Source organism: Heptranchias perlo, chromosome 4, assembly GCF_035084215.1.
Source record: "Heptranchias perlo isolate sHepPer1 chromosome 4, sHepPer1.hap1, whole genome shotgun sequence".
NCBI lineage: Eukaryota > Metazoa > Chordata > Chondrichthyes > Hexanchiformes > Hexanchidae > Heptranchias > Heptranchias perlo.
The window spans coordinates 24,878,668-24,899,603 of record NC_090328.1 but is presented as its reverse complement, the minus strand read 5'-3'; the positions used below and the strand labels follow the sequence as shown (position 1 = coordinate 24,899,603).

The 20,936-nt window shown below is 43.7% G+C and overlaps 1 protein-coding gene across 2 annotated transcripts in view; it reads right to left on the bottom strand.

Annotated features, from left to right (window-relative positions):
• Positions 1-20,936, bottom strand: part of erbin (erbb2 interacting protein) — a 237,857-nt gene that overhangs the window by 82,201 nt on the left and 134,720 nt on the right. For both annotated transcript variants that reach the window (XM_067982614.1, XM_067982615.1), the window contains exon 6: positions 1,363-1,419. In XM_067982614.1, coding sequence (XP_067838715.1) covers positions 1,363-1,419 — 57 coding nt within the window. The remainder of the gene's footprint in view (positions 1-1,362; positions 1,420-20,936) is intronic.

Below are 20,936 nucleotides of genomic sequence, written 5' to 3'. Positions count from 1 at the left end.
TGAGACTCTCTCTTGTTGGAGATGGTCATTGCCTGGCACTTGTCTGGCGCAAATGTTGCTTGCCACTTATGAGCCCAAGCCTGGATGTTGTCCAGGTCTTGCTGCATGCGAGCTTGGACTGCTTCATTATTTGAGGGGTTGCGAATGGAACTGAACACTGTGCAATCATCAGCGAACATCCCCATTTCTGACCTTATGATGGAGGGAAGGTCATTGATGAAGCAGCTGAAGATGGTTGGGCCTAGGACACTGCCCTGAGGAACTCCTGCAGCAATGCCCTGGGGCTGAGATAATTGGCCTCCAACATCCACTACCATCTTCCTATGTGCTAGATATGACTCCAGCCACTGGACAGTTTTCCCGATTCCCATTGACTTCAATTTTACTAGGGCTCCTTGGTGCCACACTCGGTCAAATGCTGCCTTGATGTCAAGGGCAGTCACTCTCACCTCACCTCTGGAATTCAGCTCTTTTGTCCATGTTTGGACCAAGGCTGTAATGAGGTCTGGAGCAGAGTGGTCCTGGCGGAACCCAAACTGAGCATCGGTGAGCAGGTTATTGGTGAGTAAGTGCCGCTTGATGGAAAGTGTTGTCGACAGTGCTATCACTTTGCTGATTATCGAGAGTAGACTGATGGGGCGGTAATTGGCCGGATTGGATTTGTCCTGCTTTTTGTGCACAGGACATGCCTGGGCATCGCTGGCAAGGCCAGCATTTATTGCCCATCCCTAATTGCCCTAGAGAAGGTGGTGCTGAGCCGCCTTCTTGAACTGCTGCAGTCCGTGTGTTAAAGGTTCTCCCACAGTGCTAGAATTGCATTCTCCTGTAAACATGCCCACCAGATTTGGATTTTCTGCAACTTCAGACCTGTCCATCCCTTGCCAATCTATTTTTAATATGTTTACTCTTTCCAAAGCAGAATTTTGATTAGCTTGGATAACTTTTGTTTCTTTGTCTGTTCAATACTCATTCACATAGTGACATCAGAGGAGTTGATTTAGAAAAGCTACTGAGTCCAACAGTCTGAAGCAGCTGAATTAACATACAAAGTTGAAACAAAATCATGGAATTAATAATTCTGCTGTCTTACACCACTGGGATATTTCCTCCCAGACAGTTCCCTTCATGGGGCCACCACCATTCATTATTTAAAGCTCAACTATCAAAACTCCATAAAAACGGCTGATGGGTGACCATGGGGTCGAGGAGAAGTTACAGAAATTATTTACTGTTGACTTCATTTCTAAATGTTGTGCTGATAGGCAGACGCTCGCTTCAGTGGAAACTTAGCTGGCAAATTGGATAGGTTTATATGAAACTTCAAAATATACAAACTGATATTAAATACAGAAAAGTTCTTACTTTGGCAACATCTTTAGTTGATTTTCTCGTAGCTCCAATATCTGCAGTTTAGTTAATCTGAAAAGTAAAGTGGCAAACAATTAAACTGCCCATCAACTTAGATACTACACAAGACATGTTGATGGCACTTCTTCTTATTAACTTAACTTTCATTTATATAGCGCCTTTAACATAAAATACACCTATGGCGCTTCACAAACAAATGCATGCCAGTTAAATGGCTTCCAAGCCAGGAAAGGAGAGACTGGGAAGGTTAACAAGCCAGGAAAGGAGAGACTGGGAAGGTTAACAAGCCAGCAAAGGAGTGATTAGGAAGGCTGGCAGAAGGTTAAAGAAACGTGTTTTTAAAAAGGTTTTTTTTTAAAAAAGGTGGAAAGAGGAATGGAGGCTGAGGGTCTTGGGGAAGCAGCACTAGGGTAGAGTCAAGGTAGCTAAAGGAAGGGGAGGATGCACAGAATGTTAGAGTCAGAGGAGCAGAGCAATTTGGAAGAAATAATGGAGGTTAAATTGGGCGCTACACAGACTCCTAAACCCCGAAAATGGCATCCGATATGCGAGCATATACTTCCGGCGTGACGTGCGCAGGACGCCATATTGTTAAAGGCGTTTGCGCACGTGCACCTAACGAATGCCGGCAGCATGTAGTAGGAAGATTACGACCTAAATCAGTGTACAACGCTGATTTAAAGGGACCGCCGCTAAATTGGAACTCCATGCTCCAGCCAAAGCATGGTCTTAACCTCGCACAGCTGAACAGGTCTTAAACAGCATAGAGGACCCCCCCCACCACTCCACCTCCTCCTCCCACCAGCGCTATTTAAATGGATCATGCAGGAATTACAGGTCAGTTGTTGAATTATTGCTTCTGGCTGCTGATGCATTTGTACCTGTTTTTGGAATTCTCCTACACTTGAATACAACGACGAGGCAACATAGCCTAAAAATTAGAACCAGGACTTGCAGGAGTGAAGTTAGGAACTACTTCTACACCCAAAGGGTGGAAGAATTTTGGAATGCACTTCCGCAAATGGCAGTTAATGCTAGCTCAACTGTTAATTTTAAGTCTGAGATTGATAGATTTTTGTTAACCAAAGGTATTAAAGGATATGGGGCTGAAGTGGGTATATGGAGTTAGGTACAGATCAACCATGATCTCACTGAATGGCAGAACAGGCTTGAGGGGCTAAATGGCCTACTCCTGTTCCCATCTAAGTTCCAATAATAAAGTTTCAATACTCTACAGGAAGTGGGCTGGCTCGCTGACAGGCAACAGCAAGGGCAATGGCGGAGTGGGACAGGAATGCCGTCATCCTGAGAGAGGACAGCAGATTCATGTTCCATGGAGCCACTGCCACTTGTTATGCACCACCTTCTCCTACAAGAAAGCAGGAAGTGTGTCGATGAGCGTCCTGCGAGATGGTTGGGTGATGTGGCCATCATGGATGAATAGCTGCCAGTGTGTGTGACCTATGAGTTGTGGGTGTGTGACTTGCATCAGTGGCAATGTGTGAGGGTGAGATAAAGCATCTGATTGGAAGAGTTCAGTACTGATTGAAAGAATTTGTTGGTAGGTGGGGATGGTGGGCGTAGTGTGTGGAACAGTGTGTGCGGCTAATGGTGCAGTTGGTAGGAGACGCCACTTGAACTCACTCACCTTGACCACACGTGTCAAAGCATTGAACATCTTCCTGCATTGCATCCATTTTCATGGTGCAATGCTCTTGGCATTGACCTCGTCCCCTACTGCCTCAGGAGCATATGTCTGGAGGGCCTTTTACCCCTGTGGATATAGGATGCCACTCCTACTGTCCACCTCTTGCACCAAGGCCTCTAGTGCATCAGAGAACCTTGGTGCATGCTCTCGCAGGCCCGGTACAAACTCAGGTCGGCAGATTGGTGGGGTCTGGCGTGCAGATTGGAGGATGTGGGATATCGGTGTAAGCAACCTTTATTCAATGTTTTAAAATAAATCAACAGTTTTTAAACATAAGGACGTGTGCGATTTCTGATCGCCATTCGGGCCTCTTATATTTTGAAAATTTACTTTGAGCAGGCAAGTTGTTGCTCATTAAAAATTCCAGAGGTCCCATCATCACCATACTTCACTGTATTGCAGCACAGATTCACTTCACAATTGACTTCGACCACTTCCTGCAGCCACAATGCACCTCCCCTTTAAAAGGTGCAGGCTGCCTTTAAGTGGTGCTAGCCACTCCCAATATCTGGGCCCCCTGCTGGTGCGTGCAGCCACTCAACAGCGCAGGTAGGGCTGGCTGCACGCAGCAATCACTGAAATCACCAGGCAGCACAAATGTTACACACTGCCTGTATCTCAACGATCAGGCGCACTGCGATCCCAGTGCCTGTTTTCGGGGGTTAACCAATTTAACCCCCACAGTATTGAAGGAGATGGTTTTGGGTTTTGTGGGGGGGGGGGGGCGGGGGGGGGAAGAGGGGGGATTTGTTGGAGAATTTTAAACTTAGTGCTGTGGGTTGGAACAGGTGATAAGCGGAAGAGTCTTGGAGAAGTTGGATTTAATGGAAGGTGGAGAATGGGAGGCCAGCATGGAGCTTGAGGCGGGGGGGGGGGGGGGCGGTGTCTAAGGATTTCAGTGATAAAGGGGCTGCAGTACGAGCAGCAGTGGTAGAAGGGCTGAGGTAGGTTAGAGGTGAGCAATGTTGTAAAACTGGAAATAAGTGCTCTTGGCGACAGATAGGATCTACCATTTAAAATTCCTTTTCGGGTTGCAACAGATGACAAGATTGAAGTGGCCAGGCTTAGCATGAGCAAATGATCAGAGAAGGGATGCAGTCAGTAACAAGAGAGCAAAGTTTGTAGCTGGAGCCAAAGATGATGCCTTCGGTCTTCCCAAAATTAAGCTGGAAATAACTGTGTGGATGAGGAAAGAAAAAGCCATTACCGGAGATGCAGAGGCTGCATTCAAATAGCAACGGAATCATGCAAGGGGCAGTAGTACAGAACTAGATACTGGGGAAAAGTTATTGGAGAAGAATGGTGTGATCAATCACAGCACGCACTGTGAAGAGGGAGGTATAGTGCACCACGGCAACCCTCACAGGATGTCATTCATAACTTTGCCAGGGCTGTTCAGAAAAGCAAAGAAACTACATTGGAGGGATTCAAACAGCAAGTTACAGGGGAGATAGGCATGAAGCTGGGAGGCAACACATTTGAAGAGCTTAGACAGCAAAGGAAGGCTGGAGACAGGGTGGTAGATGGAGAGGACAGAAGGGTCATGGTGTTTTTTTTAAAAAGATGGGGGCAACGCTGGCAGTTTTGAAAGAGATGGGGTTGGTGACTCAGGAAAGGGAGTGACTGACTGACGATGCCAGCTGGCATCGCAACCAGGAAAAGTAGTTGAGTGGGGAGGGAATCCAGCAAGTAGGAGGTTGATCTCATGAAAGGGCTGAGTTTTGAGAGTGGAGAGGAGTTGAGGAAGAAACTGCAAAATGGTGTGGTACAGTGGATGGGAGGATGGAGGATGGGGGTTGGGTGTTGAGGGGGGGGGGGGGGGGGGGAGGAAAGAGAGAGAAATATGAGTGCAAGGAGAGGAAATGGTGGAAGCAGCTTTGTCGATGTTCTCAACCTTCGAGATGAAGAAAGTGATGAGCCCCTCACATTTGGTGTTTGAAGTGAGGGTGAGATGTATAATTGCTGGGGAAAAGTGCTATTTTAATTTATCGTAAAATACTGCTGCATTAATGAACATACGAAAATGTTGGCTAAGGGAAGAGACGCTGATCCATCCATCACAGTTGTGATGCCTAATCTATCACACAAGAGACTCCTGATCCTCGAGGTGCCATGTAGTCTCCTGGGAAACGCAATCAACCAGATCAAAAACACAACGCTAATTAAGGAAAAAGTTGGAAACCTCCTCTCTGATCCTTCTGAAACCCAAATGAATTGATGTACTATTGGGTGTATAGTCAAATCAGCTGCCCAGATCAGGTACAACATGGTTCCACAAAAACACCAGCATACTCTCATTTGAATCATTTAGTCAATTTTAAATTAGTCCATCTTCAAAGTTTTGGAAGGAAAATTGAACTGAACAATGGGTCTTTTCGGTTCATATGGATATTATGTATGAAGTCTAATTCAGGGTTTATAAATGGTCACTTCTAATATGTGTGGTTTTATTTAGATGAAGAGAGACTGTTAACCTGTCCCAGGATCCAATGGTAGCGGCATCTAATAATGAGGAGACTGCAACTTGCAGAATTTATCAATCTGGAACCTTTCACTGCAGTAATGCAAAGTGGGTTTGGGTCTGCATTAATGTGAAATCTCCAGTAAAATCCAGAAATCATGTTAACCTTAATTACCTTTGTAAAGTGTAGAATTATAGTAAAGACAACCTTTACATTTTGTGCTGCCTGTAAAACTCAATCTATTGATAACGAGCAATGGGATTTCAGTAGTTCACGTTTCATTTCTTTTCATGATTAGTTTATTAGGACTTAATGTAAATTTTTATGTGTTTTTCCTCCTGTCCTACACCTTATTTATTAATTGATGTAAATGTGCTGCTTTGCTTGTACCATCAAACCCATTGCGATCTGACCAATAATCCAGTCATTACAAACCACTGTTTATAAACTGTAAATATACAAAGAAACCATAATCATACATAGTATGTACGTAAGTAGCAACTGAATTGCAAATTCCATGAGTGGTATTTGGTCACAGTTTTATTTTGCCAGGTCAATATACAATATAAGCGAAGTGAAGTTCAGGATCTATTTTCTTTGACCTGGCTCCAAAGTAGTGTTTTACAAAATATAATCCACGACACCCCGATAATATAGTCACATCATGATAGATTTTCAATGTAAGAAGATAAACTGGAAATTTAGTATAGTTCAAGTGCTCTGGCAGAAGTTTTCATTGCGCAACATCTTCAGTTAACACTGGATACAGTTTACCAGTTTCAAAAGTGTATAAACTGATAGCTCACAGTTCAATGGCCACTTGCAGATTAAAACAATGAAAGCCAAAGCTGACGGGAGAAATTAAAAACATCGATGCACTAAACATTCTCAGTTTCCAAAACATGCAAAAGCATGTGAAAATCTGACTATTTTGAGGCTCAGTAATAAACAAGAGCATTTTTTTTTACTGCCATTTACTACCTACGTGCAGGTGAAGTCCTGCTTATCTAAGCAGGGTGGTACAATAGGTAAGTTCAATAAAAAAAAAATCTACAATCCTTTCCACTAAATTACATCAGAAACCTGACTGAGAGCCAAGGACAAATAACAGTCCAGCCAAAATAATTTACAATTCTATAAAAAAACAAAAATACTACTTGTATGCTAGAGCAATGCTAAAACCAAATAAAAATATGCAATTTAAATTATACAGTAACAGCATTATGTTGTTGGAGCATAGAATGACTGTCATTATTAAGAGGAGCCGAGCCGAGCGGAGGGAGCGTCCGATAAAAGGCGGGATTCCAGAGCGCTGATAACAGCTGAGAGGAGCCGAGCCGAGCGGAGGGAGCGTCCGATAAAAGGCGGGATTTCAGAGCGCTGAGAACAGCTGAGAGGAGCCGAGCCGAGCGGAGGGAGCGTCCGATAAAAGGCGGGATTTCAGAGCGCTGAGAACAGCTGAGAGGAGCCGAGCGGAGTGGAGGGAGCATCCGATAAAAGGCGGGATTTCAGAGCGCTGAGAACAGCTGAGAGGAGCCGAGCCGAGCGGAGGGAGCGTCCGATAAAAGGCGGGATTTCAGAGCGCTGAGAGGAGCCGAGCGGATCGGAGGGAGCGTCTGATAAAAGGCGGGATTTCAGAGCGCTGAGAGGAGCCGAGCCGAGAGAGCGTCTGATAAAAGGCGGGATTTCAGAGCTCTGAACAGCTGAGAGGAGCGGAGCCGAGCGGAGGGAGCGTCCGATAAAAGGCAAGATTTCAGAGGGAGCTGCGACCGAGTTCGAAGTGACGTCAGGAATCAGAAAGGGACGCGACACAGGGGAGGCACCTGATTGGTGAGTAGGTTCAGGTGAGTATTTCTACTTATCTACAGTAACTAAAGTAAAAAGAAAGGGAAGGTCTGCAGGTCTTATAGGAAGTAGCGTTTTTTTTAGTGAATCAAGGTCCCTAGTGTAGTTAACATTCTCTAAATTAAGAACAATTTAAAGGAGTAAACTCCTTAAAGGGAGTGGTAAGTAGTTTTTTTCTTTCCTTTTTTTTCTCTTGACATTGTAGTTGTTGTTAAGCTAACTTAAGGGTTAAGTCATGGCAGGAGATCCCACAGCCGTGTCATGTTCCTCTTGTGGGATGTGGGAATTCAGGGATCCTTCCTGTATCCCTGATTCCTTCACCTGCGGGAAGTGTGTCCAGCTGCAGCTACTGTTTGACCGCTTGACGGCTCTGGAGCTGCGGATGGACTCACTTTGGAGCATCCGCGATTCTGAGAAAGTCGTGGATAGCACGTTCAGTGAGTTGGTCACACCGCAGATAAAAATTACTGAGGGAGATAGTGAATGGGTGACCAACAGACAGAGGAAGAGTAGGAAGGCAGTGCAGGGGTCCCCTGCGGTCATCTCCCTCCAAAACAGGTATACCGTTTTGGATACTGTTGGGGGAGATGGCTCACCAGGGGAAGGTGGCAGTGGCCAGGTTCATGGCACCGTGGCTGGCTCTGCTGCACAGGAGGGCAGGAAAAAGAGTGGCAGAGCTATAGTGATAGGCAACTCGATTGTAAGGGGAATAGACAGGCGTTTCTGTGGACGCAACCGAGACTCCATGATGGTATGTTGCCTCCCTGGTGCAAGGGTCAAGGATGTCTCGGAGCGGCTGCAGGACATTCTGGAGGGGGAGGGTGAACAACCAGTTGTCGTGGTGCATATAGGCACCAACGATATAGGTAAAAAACAGGATGAGGTCCTACAAGCTGAATTTAGGGAGTTAGGAGTTAAACTAAAGAGTAGGACCTCAAAGGTAGTAATCTCAGGATTGCTACCAGTGCCACGGGCAAGTCAGAGTAGGAATGACAGGATAGCAATGACAGAGATGGTGCAAGAGGGAGGGATTCAAATTCCTGGGCCATTGGAACCGGTTCTGGGGGAGGTGGGACCAGTACAAATTGGACGGTCTGCATCTGGGCAGAACTGGAACCAATGTCCATGGGGAAGTGTTTGCTAGTGCTGTTGGGGAGGGTTTAAACTAATGTGGCAGGGGGATGGGAACCGATGCAGGAAGTCAGTGGGAAGTAAAGTGGTGACAGAAACAAAAGGCAGTAAGGGAGAGTGTACAAAACATGACCGGACAGATGGTCTGAGAAAGCAGGGCAAAGACCAAGGGAAGTCTAGATTAAACTGCATTTATTTCAATGCAAGAAGTCTGATGGGCAAGGCAGATGAACTCAGGGCATGGATGGGTACATGGGACTGGGATGTTATAGCTATTACTGAAACATGGCTAAGGGAGGGGCAGGACTGGCAGCTCAATGTTCCAGGGTACAGATGCTATAGGAAAGATGGAGCAGGGGGTAAGAGAGGAGGGGGAGTTGCGTTCTTGATTAGGGAGAACATCACGGCAGTAGTGAGAGGGGATATATCCGAGGGTTCGCCCACTGAGTCTGAATGGGTAGAACTGAAAAATAAGAAGGGAGAGATCACTTTGATAGGATTGTACTACAGACCCCCAAATAGTGAACGGGAAATTGAGGAGCAAATATGTAAGGAGATTACAGACAGCTGCAAGAAAAATAGGGTGGTAATAGTAGGGGACTTTAACTTTCCCAACATTGACTGGGACAGCCATAGCATTAGGGGCTTGGATGGAGAGAAATTTGTTGAGTGTATTCAGGAGGAATTTCTCATTCAGTATGTGGATGGCCCGACTAGAGAGGGGGCAAAACTTGACCTCCTCTTGGGAAATAAGGAAGGGCGGGTGACAGAAGTGTTAGTGAGGGATCACTTTGGGACCAGTGATCATAATTCCATTAGTTTTAGGATAGCTATGGAGAAGGATAGGTCTGGCCCAAAAGTTAAAATTCTAAATTGGGGAAAGGCCAATTTTGATGGTATTAGACAGGAACTTTCAGAAGTTGATTGGGAGAGTCTGTTGGCAGGCAAAGGGACATCTGGTAAGTGGGAGGCTTTCAAAAGGGTGTTAACCAGGGTTCAGGGTAAGCACATTCCTTACAAAGTGAAGGGCAAGGCTGGTAGAAGTAGGGAACCTTGGATGACTCGGGAGATTGAGGCCCCAGTCAAAAAGAAGAAGGAGGCATATGACATGCATAGACAGCTGGGATCAAGTGGATCCCTTGAAGAGTATAGAGATTGCCGGAGTAGAGTTAAGAGAGAAATCAGGAGGGCTAAAAGGGGACATGAGATTGCTTTGGCAGATAAGGCAAAGGAGAATCCAAAGAGCTTCTACAAATACATACAGGGCAAAAGGGTAACTAGGGAGAGAGTAGGGCCTCTTAAGGATCAACAAGGTCATCTCTGTGCAGAACCACAAGAGATGGGTGAGATCCTGAATGAATATTTCACATCGGTATTTACGGTTGAGAAAGGCATGGATGTTAGGGAACTTGGGGAAATAAATAGTGATGTCTTGAGGAGTGTACATATTACAGAGAGGGAGGTGCTGGAAGTCTTAACGCGCATCAAGGTAGATAAATCTCCGGGACCTGATGAAATGTATCCCAGGACGTTATGGGAGGTTAGGGAGGAAATTGTGGGTCCCCTAGCAGAGATATTTGAATCATCCACCGCTACAGGTGAGGTGCCTGAAGATTGGAGGGTAGCAAATGTTGTGCCTTTGTTTAAGAAGGGCGGCAGGGAAAAGCCTGGGAACTACAGACCAGTGAGCCTGACATCTGTAGTGGGTAAGTTGTTCGAGGGTATTCTGAGGGACAGGATCTACAGGCATTTGGAGAGGCAGGGACTAATTAGGAACAGTCAGCATGGTTTTGTGAGAGGAAAATCATCTCACAAATTTGATTGAGTTTTTTGAAGGGGTAACCAAGAAGATAGATGAGGGCTGTGCAGTAGACGTGGTCTACATGGACTTCAGCAAAGCCTTTGACAAGGTACCGCATGGTAGGTTGTTACATAAGATTAAATCTCATGGGATCCAAGGTGAGGTAGCCAATTGGATACAAAATTGGCTTGACGACAGAAGACAGAGGGTGGTTGTAGAGGGTTGTTTTTCAAACTGGATGCCTGTGTCCAGCGGTGTGCCTCAGGGATCGGTGCTGGGTCCGCTGTTATTTGTTATTTATATTAATGACTTGGATGAGAATTTAGGAGGCATGGTTAGTAAGTTTGCAGATGACACCAAGATTGGTGGCATTGTGGACAGTGAAGAAGGTTATCTAGGATTGCAACGGGATCTTGATAAATTGGGCCAGTGGGCCGATGAATGGCAGATGGAGTTTAATTTAGATAAATGTGAGGTGATGCATTTTGGTAGATCGAATCGGGCCAGGACCTACTCTGTTAATGGTAGGGCGTTGGGGAGAGTTATAGAACAAAGAGATCTAGGAGTACAGGTTCATAGCTCCTTGAAAGTGGAGTCACAGGTGGATAGGGTGGTGAAGAAGGCATTCGGCATGCTTGGTTTCATTGGTCAGAACATTGAATACAGGAGTTGGGATGTCTTGTTGAAGTTGTACAAGACATTAGTAAGGCCACACTTGGAATACTGTGTACAGTTCTGGTCACCCTATTATAGAAAGGATATTATTAAACTAGAAAGAGTGCAGAAAAGATTTACTAGGATGCTACCGGGACTTGATGGTTTGACTTATAGGGAGAGGTTAGACAGACTGGGACTTTTTTCCCTGGAGAGTAGGAGGTTAAGGGGTGATCTTATAGAAGTCTATAAAATAATGAGGGGCATAGATAAGGTCGATAGTCAAAATCTTTTCCCAAAGGTAGGGGAGTCTATAACGAGGGGGCATAGATTGAAGGTGAGAGGGGAGAGATACAAAAGGGTCCAGAGGGGCAATTTTTTCACTCAAAGGGTGGTGAGTGTCTGGAACGAGCTGCCAGAGGCAGTAGTAGAGGCGGGTACAATTTTGTCTTTTAAAAAGCATTTGGACAGTTACATGGGTAAGATGGGTATAGAGGGATATGGGCCAAGTGCAGGCAATTGGGACTAGCTTAGTGGTATAAACTGGGCGACATGGACATGTTGGGCCGAAGGGCCTGTTTCCATGTTGTAACTTCTATGATTCTATGATATAGGCAAATAAACTCTACAAGTGTGTGTTGTGTAAGCAGCCTCTGAAGTTATCTATTTTCAGCACCTTTATAGTTGGGGCCAGAGACCACAGCTGTGCACCTCAAAAAAATAAACGGCCACTGTACTAACTCTTCCTTAGGAGATGTACTCCAGAGATATTGTACCCTTACAATCAACAAATGTATATTTATTCCCTCAAGGTGGAATATGCTATGTCAGACAGCAAATTGTTTGAATTCTTTTAAAAAGCTCAAGAATCCAACTCTATACAAAACCTGATGCAAACTCATTGGTTAATTTTGCTGGACAACTGCCTCTAAAGCACAAGTACTCGCTATCCAGCTTGTTGATGAGGTGCTTCATGTAAAACAGGGTGCTTCGTATAAAACAATCTAGATGCTGCTATGAGGCAATCTGTGGACATTTGCCCCTCTGATGCATTGCTGCATCTCCTGACCAATGTGTGTTCAACCCCCTTCCTATTTACTCACACACTTCCCTATTAAGTTTGCTCGCTCCTCAAACTGAGGTGTGGGATGTTTCCAATATCTCTTGCGATGTGAAATGTGTCTCTTTTCAATATAAGAGCTAAAAGAGATCGGACAGTAGTGCAGTGGTTATGTTACTGGATTAGTAATCCAGAGGCTAGACTAATAATCCAGAGATCGCAAGTTCAAATCCCACCATGGCAATTTGAGAATTTAAATTCAGTTTCAATAAATTTGAAAATAAAAAGCTGCTATCAGTAAATGATTATTATGAAAACCCAACTGCCATCCATGTGACTCCAGACACCAAAGTTGTTGACTATTAACTGCCCTCTGACGTGGCCTAGCAAGCCACTAAGTTGCATCAAACTACTACAAAGAACAAAACCAGATGGACCACTTGGCTGCGACCTCAATATCGAATAAGGACATAACAAAGGCACTAATATTTGTGAACTGATGCCAAAGTTGGGAGAATTATCCCACAGACCAGTCAAGCAACAGCCTGAAATAGTCACACTCAGAGTCATACCTATTAGCCAACAACCAGACTCCTCCACCACCATCCCTGGGTACATTCTGTCCCACCAGCAGGACAGATCCACTAGAAGGTGCAGTGATATACAGTTATGGGGAAGTGGCCCTGGGAGTCCTCACCATTGACTCCGGATCCCATTATGTCTCATGGCTTTGGTCAAACATTGGCAAGGAAGTCTCCCGCTGATTGCCACCTGCTGCCCTCTCTCAGCTGATCAATCACTACTCCATGTTGGAGAAAGAGCTGAGGGCAGCAAGGGCACAGAATGTACTCCAGGTGGGGACTTTCAAAATCCATCACCAAGGGTGGCTCGGTCGTAATACCACTGACCCAGCTGGCAGAGTCCTGAAGAACATAGGTGCTAGACTGGGCTTGCAGCAGTTGGTAAGAACCAACATGACTCCATCCTTACCAATCTACCTGTCGCAGATGCATTCGTCCATGGCAGCATTGGTAGGAGTGGCCACTGCACAGATCTTGTGAAGACAAAGTCCCGTCTTCACACTTTGCATTCTAAACAGATAAGCAGCATGCTGTACCAACGGATCGGGTCAAAGCTCTGCAATCAGACATAACATCAAGAAATGGCTGAGAGCACTAGATATAGCAAATGCAAAAAGTCCCAACAACATCCAGCTGTACTGTTGAAGACCTGTGCACCAGAATGAGCTGCTCCCCCATCCAAGCTGTTCCAGTACAGCTATAACACTAGCATCTACCCGGCAGTGTACATTATCTACAAAATGCACAGCAGCAACTCGCCATGGCTACTTCAACACCACCTCTCAAACCTACAACCTCCACCACCGAGAAGGACAAAGGCAGCAGGTGCTAAGGAACACCATCCAAGTTCCCCATCAAATCATATATCATCCTGATTTGGACATATATTGCCATTACTTCATCATCGTTGGATCAAAATCGTGGAACTCCCTGCATAACAACATTGTCGTAGCACCTTCATCACACAGACTGCAGCGGTTCAACAAGACAGCTCACCATCACCCTCTCAGGACAACTAGGGATGAGCAATAAATGCCAGCCTGACCAGTGTCATCCACATCCAGCGAATAAATTTTATTAAAAAATACATAGAATGTGGAAGGAGAAAAAAGATGCATGGCAAAATTCACTAATTTTCTCAGAACAAGCATTTTTATTTTCTCTTACAATGTGGTGGGCCTCCAAAATATGGCCACCACTTGCTTTGCAATCGCTTATTTCTAGGCGGACAGATGTGCTAGCCTCAAAAATCATAAGATAGGATGAAATGGTAATTTACGCTTGTCTACATTAAACGTCATCTGCCTTCGTTGTACCCACTTATAAATTTTGTCCAATTCATTTTGAAATGAGGTGCTTCCTGTGGCATCAACTGCATACATGACCAATTTGCATTAAAATTCTGGATCCAAGTCAATGATGTAAATTCAAAAGTGATGACCACATAATAGGTTTGCCAACTCAGGTTGAATGTATTTCTGGCGGTTTCATCAAATGACCCGCCTCCACGCTCCCGCCATTGGTCGCCCAACACGTCCATCCTCGCGGCACACCACCGTCCCACGCCAATTGAAAAGCGAAAAGACTCATTACCCAACTAATAAAAATATTAGTTAAATGAAAAAAAATGCAATTTTTTTTATTGCCCCTATGATTTTACTCCCGGGTTGCTTGCAGCAGTGTCTTGGAGATTAATCTTCAATTCCTGGAGACTCCAGGCCAATCCCCACCCCCCCCCACACACACAACTCCTCTAAGAAGTACAATCATTTTCTACCCATCGGCCAATTTCTTATCCAGTCGCAAGCAAATATTCATTTAGGATTCAATACATATCAATATTAAAAACAGCTTTCATTTTAACTACTTTAGTGGTAGCATGCTATCTTCTACAAGGTAAGGAACTCAGCTGTGCTGCTCTTGGAAGCAGTGAAAGGTGCCCACAAAGACTTACAGAAAAATAAGTCACTCTAAACCACACACAGATGCTTCCACTAACTTTTTACAGAGAAGCATAAATGGGGGTCTGGATATTGCATTCCAAGGAAGGTAAAAATGCTTACTTTAATAAAATTAGCTATTTTTGTCTATCAGCTTGCATAAACAAGTAAGTCTCTACAATGGGCTTGTCCAAGAGGTACTTTAAGACAATGAACTGCTGTCAACTGCAGACATGTGATTGCCACATTTTAGATAGCACTCAAACCATAACTGGTGGCAATGAAAGACCCACTTTTTTTTGGTAAAATTTGCCATTTGCAGTCTGAATAATAACTGTCTCCTTTTCTGGTCTGCTAAATGCAGAGTGTCTGCGCTTTTGTTGCAATTGTGCAGACACACAGAATTGTCTGTGTGAATTTTGACTGCCGCTGTGCTTGTCAATAAGACAAACTGGCTCTTAATATGCCTTCATCTTTTCTTAAAACCTTGGTTTTATTTCCTTGTGCCCATTATGGGCCAGAAATCGGTCCCGAAATAACTGAGGAGCTCAACAGCGCCCCCAGTTTTTAGTGGTGAATTGAAGGAGCAAGTTCCCACGTTTGTATATGCGCAGTAAAACGCGAAAATCGTGAACTTGCTCCTAGTGATTCACCAGCGATATGACAGCTTCGAATTAAAGGGCCATCGCACATTGCAATCAGAGAAATCAGTGAAAAAATGCCAACTTGCTTATCTATCCAGCTGGAAAGTAACTAATTACGCCACCAAACAGGTATGCTTAAAAATACCAGGTCTAAACTAGGTTTTAAAAGCACAGTTAAGTCTTAATGACTGCCAAACAAGTAAAAATTAACTTTTAAAAATGTGGAGTCTCACATCACTCCTTATTTTAAGAGTTTTTGGTCATGAAAAGAAATTAAAATTAAAATTTTTTTTTTAAAACTTTTCCCTTCTGCCTCTAATTTAAATTCAATTATTTCTTTGGCTTTTTATATTAAAAAAATTCAATTTACAATGATATCCATAATACTAACTTTAAATGAATGAAGTCTGCTTGCCTGCTTGAACAATGCAGCCTGTGGGTGTGACCTCTCTTCCTGACAGATTTTGTGGGCTTGTCTTCCCCTCAGACGTTTCCAGCCGCGCAGCAACTCACGCTGCTCAGAGGCTGGGTTGACAGCACGCATTTTGTTTAAAGTTCAAATTCAAGCAATTGGATGCCACAGAGCCTGCAATAAGTATTTTCGTTAATTAAATTTGCAGGAGCTGCGGTGAGCTTTGCCTAGCCGCTCGGTGTGATTTCTGGCCCTGTGTGTCATCCTCATGCAGTGATTTCACTCAAATCCTAGTTAATCAGTTACAGTATTTGGTCATTGGGAGCTAACCTTTTCCTTTTCTAAAAGCAAAATTGGGAACTTCAGTGAATGTGCAGATGGCACTCCACTCTTGCAAAGAAGAATCAATCTCCAGTCAGCCTACAGGAGACCAGATGCAAATTTAAAAAGAACTGACGCAAGAGTGCCCATGACCTAAACAGAAAGGTTAAAAAGAAATCATCCACAGTAATGTCCCAATATCATGACATTTTCTATTAAAAGGGGCATCTTTCAGTTAGTTTCAAATTAATGGATAATATATTTGCAAGGCGCATATATCGTTCCAAAATACATTAGAACAATGGTCAAATCAAATCCAAAAAACTGCTCATGAAAAAGTTCAATTGAAGCTGTGAATTTATACATATTTTTTCTTTTTTTTTTATAAAAAGTGTAACCTACAGTTTTCACCCAACAGTAAATTAACAGAAAGTCCCGACAGAAGGGAATACCTTACCCCAATTCAAGGTCCAAAAGGTAGAGGGGCAGAGGATACGGAGTCATTTAATATATTCAAGGCTGAGATAGATAAATTTTTGGAATCCAGGGGAATCAAGGGATATGGTGATCGGGCAGGAAAGTGGAGTTGAGGTTGAAGATCAGTCATGATCTGATTGAATGTCGGAGCAGCATGAGGGCGGTCAGGCCAACTCCTGCTCCTATTTCTAATGTTCTTCTTAAAAGGCTGGCAAAAGAACTTAATTCCAAGAGTGATCACTGAAGAATTGTAGCCAACATCGCCTCCTCTACAATGGAGAAAGGAGCTGTCTAATTAGAAGCTATAGCAAAGCAAAACCAAATTTGGCTGACAAACTTCACATCCCTAGTTGCTGTAAATTCTACAACAGTCATATTTGACAAGCGGGTACGATACTCTCTTAGAATTCCTTTCAGGAAGAATTTAGAATATAGCACAAGTACTGCCCCGATGATACTGAGGAAGGATGGCTACTGGGCAGGAAATAAAGTATACGGACCTTCCTAGCTGAGGACAGAACCACATGCATATGAGCTTAATGATATTCAACAAAGCTAAGAGAGCACATGCATGAGAAATTGACTTGAAGGACTGGCAAGTTCAACAAAAAATACCTTAAATTGAACAAAGTGGTTGGGGTGGGTGGAGGTGGGAAGGAGGAAGAAGAACAGGGAGTACAATTTTGTATATCCTATTCATAAATCAACATATTGGGGTAGAGTTTCCACTAGATTGCGCTGGTTTTTTCAGCGCAATCTGGCCAGATCAGTGGTAAAGGTCGAAGAATTTCGACGTACGCTGGGCGTAAATTACATTCAACGTAATTCAAGTTTATGTGACCTTTTGCGCTGGTTCAAAAATCATCGCACTGAAACCGGCCTCGTTCCCCAAACAAAATAACAAGGATGGCAAGTTTCCACCGATTGGGCTTGCCTGCGGCCATTCGCTGAGGGTTTTCAAATTAACTTCCCTCGCCTTCAAATGGTCCATCTCCGACTATTCCCTTCCTCGACTTCTCTATCTCCATTTCTGGGGATAGGCGGTCAACCAATATCTATTATAAGCCCACCAACTCCCACACTTGATTACACTTCCTCCTACCTCGCTTCCTGTAAGGACTTTACTCCCTTCTCCCAGTTTCTCAGTCGCATCTGTTCTGACGATGCCACCTTCCACACCAGTGCTTCAGACATGCCTTCCCTTTTCCCTCAACGAGGATTCCCCTCCACTGTTGTTGACAGGGCCCTCGACCATGTCCATCCTATTTCCCGCACTTCTGCCCTCACCCCTTCCCCTCCCTCCTAGAACCACGATAGGGACCCCTTGTCCTCACCTTTCACACCACCAGCCTCCACGTTCAACAGATCATCCTCTGCCATTTCCACCACCTCCAGCGCGATGCCACCGCCAAACACATCTTCCCCTTCCCATCCCTTTCAGCATTCCGAAGGGACTGTCCCCTACACGGCACCCTAATCCATTGTTCCATCACCCGCAACACCCACTCTCCTTCCCACTGCAGCTTCCTAAGTGAGCGCAGGAGATGCGACACCTGTCCTTTCACCTCCTCCATTCCAACAATCCAGGGCCCCAAACACTCCTTCCAGGTAAAACAGCAGATTGGGTGATCACCTTACTGAACATCTTCGCTCTGTCCACAAGCGTGACCCTGACCTGCCGGTCGCTCGCCATTTTAACTCTCCATTCCACTCCCACTCTGACCCCTCTGTCCTTGGCCTCTTACACTGTTCCAATAAAGCTCAAGGAACAGCACCTCATCTTTTGATCAGGCACTTTACAATCTTCTGGACTCATCACTGATTTCAATAACTTCGGATCATATCCGCTGCTCCCATTTTTTTGGACAGCAGGTGCTGGTAATGGTTCTACTGTTGCCATTTGTAGCTCCTCTGGACCCATCTTTTGTTTATTTACTTGTCCCATTACCACCCTCCTTGCCTTGCACCATCATCCCTTTTGTCATTTAATTTCTCCTTCCCTCCACGATCTCAGAGGCCCTCCCTATTGTTCTTTCTTCCCCTCCCTCCCTCCCGCCCCCCTTTCCCTGGCTCTGTACTTGCTTAAGTTCAGTATAGTTTTTTTTTTAAAAAGTCATTTTCAGTGATATAAAATCAGGTTACTTACAGGTGGAAGAGTAGACACTTCTTTTCAAAATGCTTATTGTTTGTGATAAACCCATTTTCAGCTGTATTAATAAAACTGCACAAGGTTACCACTCTTGAATACATCAATGAATATTTTTTATTGCAAAAAAAAAACGGTTACACTCTGTTAAGCTGCCAGATTCCGCTGACTCATGGAAGATTTTACGTTTATGATGTTAATACATTTTAGCGGAAACTAACCCAGCCAGCGCGATTTTTGGGTGCAATTTGCGCCCAATGCCGATTGCACCCAAAGGGGAAACTCTACCCCATTAACTACATTTTATGAATTATTAGTGTGCAGAATACAGCTACAGATCTGATGAGGCACCCTACAAAGGAAAGCCCTGGGATCGATGGCCCGAACGGCCTCCTTCTGCGATGTAATCATTCTACGATTCTATGATTGAGATGTAGAGGCCAATCACTAAGCTGAAAGCTGCAACCTGGATGATAAGGTGCCAATTATTCAATTCAAAATATTGTTTCTGAAGCTACCGATGTAATAAGAACATATCTGCCGAATGGGCAATGCCTCAAAATATCCCAATATTTTTAAAAGGAGACAGCAGGGAAGCACTCCACTTTCTAAATTTCTTCTATTCAGACCCAAGCTGCCTGCCGTTGCAGGAACAGGGCAGACATTTTACCAGATTTGAAAACAAACCGTGTTGTCAAATATGTCTATTACCCTCAATTTTGCTTCTAAATGATCAGCTGTATCTGTAGCCAAATATTGTGGTCCCCAAAGGTTAAGGACAGTGCAGAGAACATAATTCAAATGAAGCAGCTGGACATTGTGAAAGAGCAAACTAGTTTCCCTATCAAGAGTCTCCCTGCAGTAGTCTATGCTGGGAACTTATCCCACACAAGAAAGAGGAAGCACCTGAATACTAGCACCAGATATTGAAAAAAAAAATGATCCCACAAGCCCTATAAACATTTCAATATAAAATGTTATGGGTGATTTATGATTCATTTATTCATTAAGTTGATGGAGAGAGGTTCGCCAAAGTATTATATTCATATGCATCAAAAGAGAAATATGTTAACTGCATGCCATCATCACACAACTTGAAGATTTGTGGCATTAGGAATTATATGTAGAACTGCTCTGATGAAAGGTGACACACCCGAAACATCATAACCTGTCTTTTCTCTCTGCAGATTCTGTTTACTTCCAGTATTTGCAGTTTTTTTCCTTTTTATTAAGGTAGTGGGTTTGAATGCACAAAAGGATGCATTTCATGTATGAACACGACAGCAAGATTGAGACAGTAGATCAAGAAGTGCACATTACAATTGCTGAAAAACATTATGGAAAAATGGTGGCACACTGTCCCTTAGGCTATATTCTACAAAACAATTAGTTGATCGCTATGTCATTACAAATTGGAAAATGACCCATATACGATATACATTTCAAGTTATAAAAATTCTTTTTGATGCATACCATTACAAAAGAAAACGTTTCTCTGTCCATCATAATTACAATAGTTAAGGTGATACGTGTGCTTTAAAATACCTGGGTAACTTATTAACTTAAACCCATATCCAGTTGAGAACTCAAAACTGAACAGCAAGTGCTGATTGGCATGTACTCGAGGCTTTGTGCATATGCCATCTGTTGAAAGCAAGCTCCTTACGTGACAATTATTTAAGTAAAAAGAATTAGATATGCCTAGATATTCTATTATAATTCACATTTCTTCAGCAGATTATGTAAATACAGCAGTCCATTGATTTCCTAATTGCATTGAGAGTTTCATCTCACTTTAATGTTTAAATAGATAAATGCACAGATGCAGTTCATTTTACCCGAGTATTCAGATAAAGTACTAAACATGTAAAGTAAAATGCTGTTTATCTCACATATTTCATGGTTCATTTGGCATCCATTATTTATATGAAAGTGTTTGAATTCTAGATGGAGCAGCCTTCCAAATTGTTCCCCCCCCCCCCAAGAATCTATGCTTCCAAAATGAATTCAGTTTTATTCATTTATTCCATTAGAGGAAGTAAACATCTAATTTGGAGATGATATGAACACAAACACCTGCAACATGGATTAAAATATGCTGTCAGCGTTTTAAGTTGAACCTTTTACTTAAGATGGTACCAGGTATATTTAAGCAGTTCTACAAAAGCCAATATAGTATATTACCGACACCTACCTTGTTTGCTCTGCTAAGTGAACCCTTTAAATAAAAATAGCACCATCACAAAATCCAGTGTCTAAAACAGATCTGCAGAGACTTCTGTGGGTATGCAGGGCATCAAAATGACTTATGCCCTGGTGCGACCTGATGACGATTACCCTACCTAGCAGTGCAACTTTCGTACAAATGTGAAGAGATCAGTTTTAC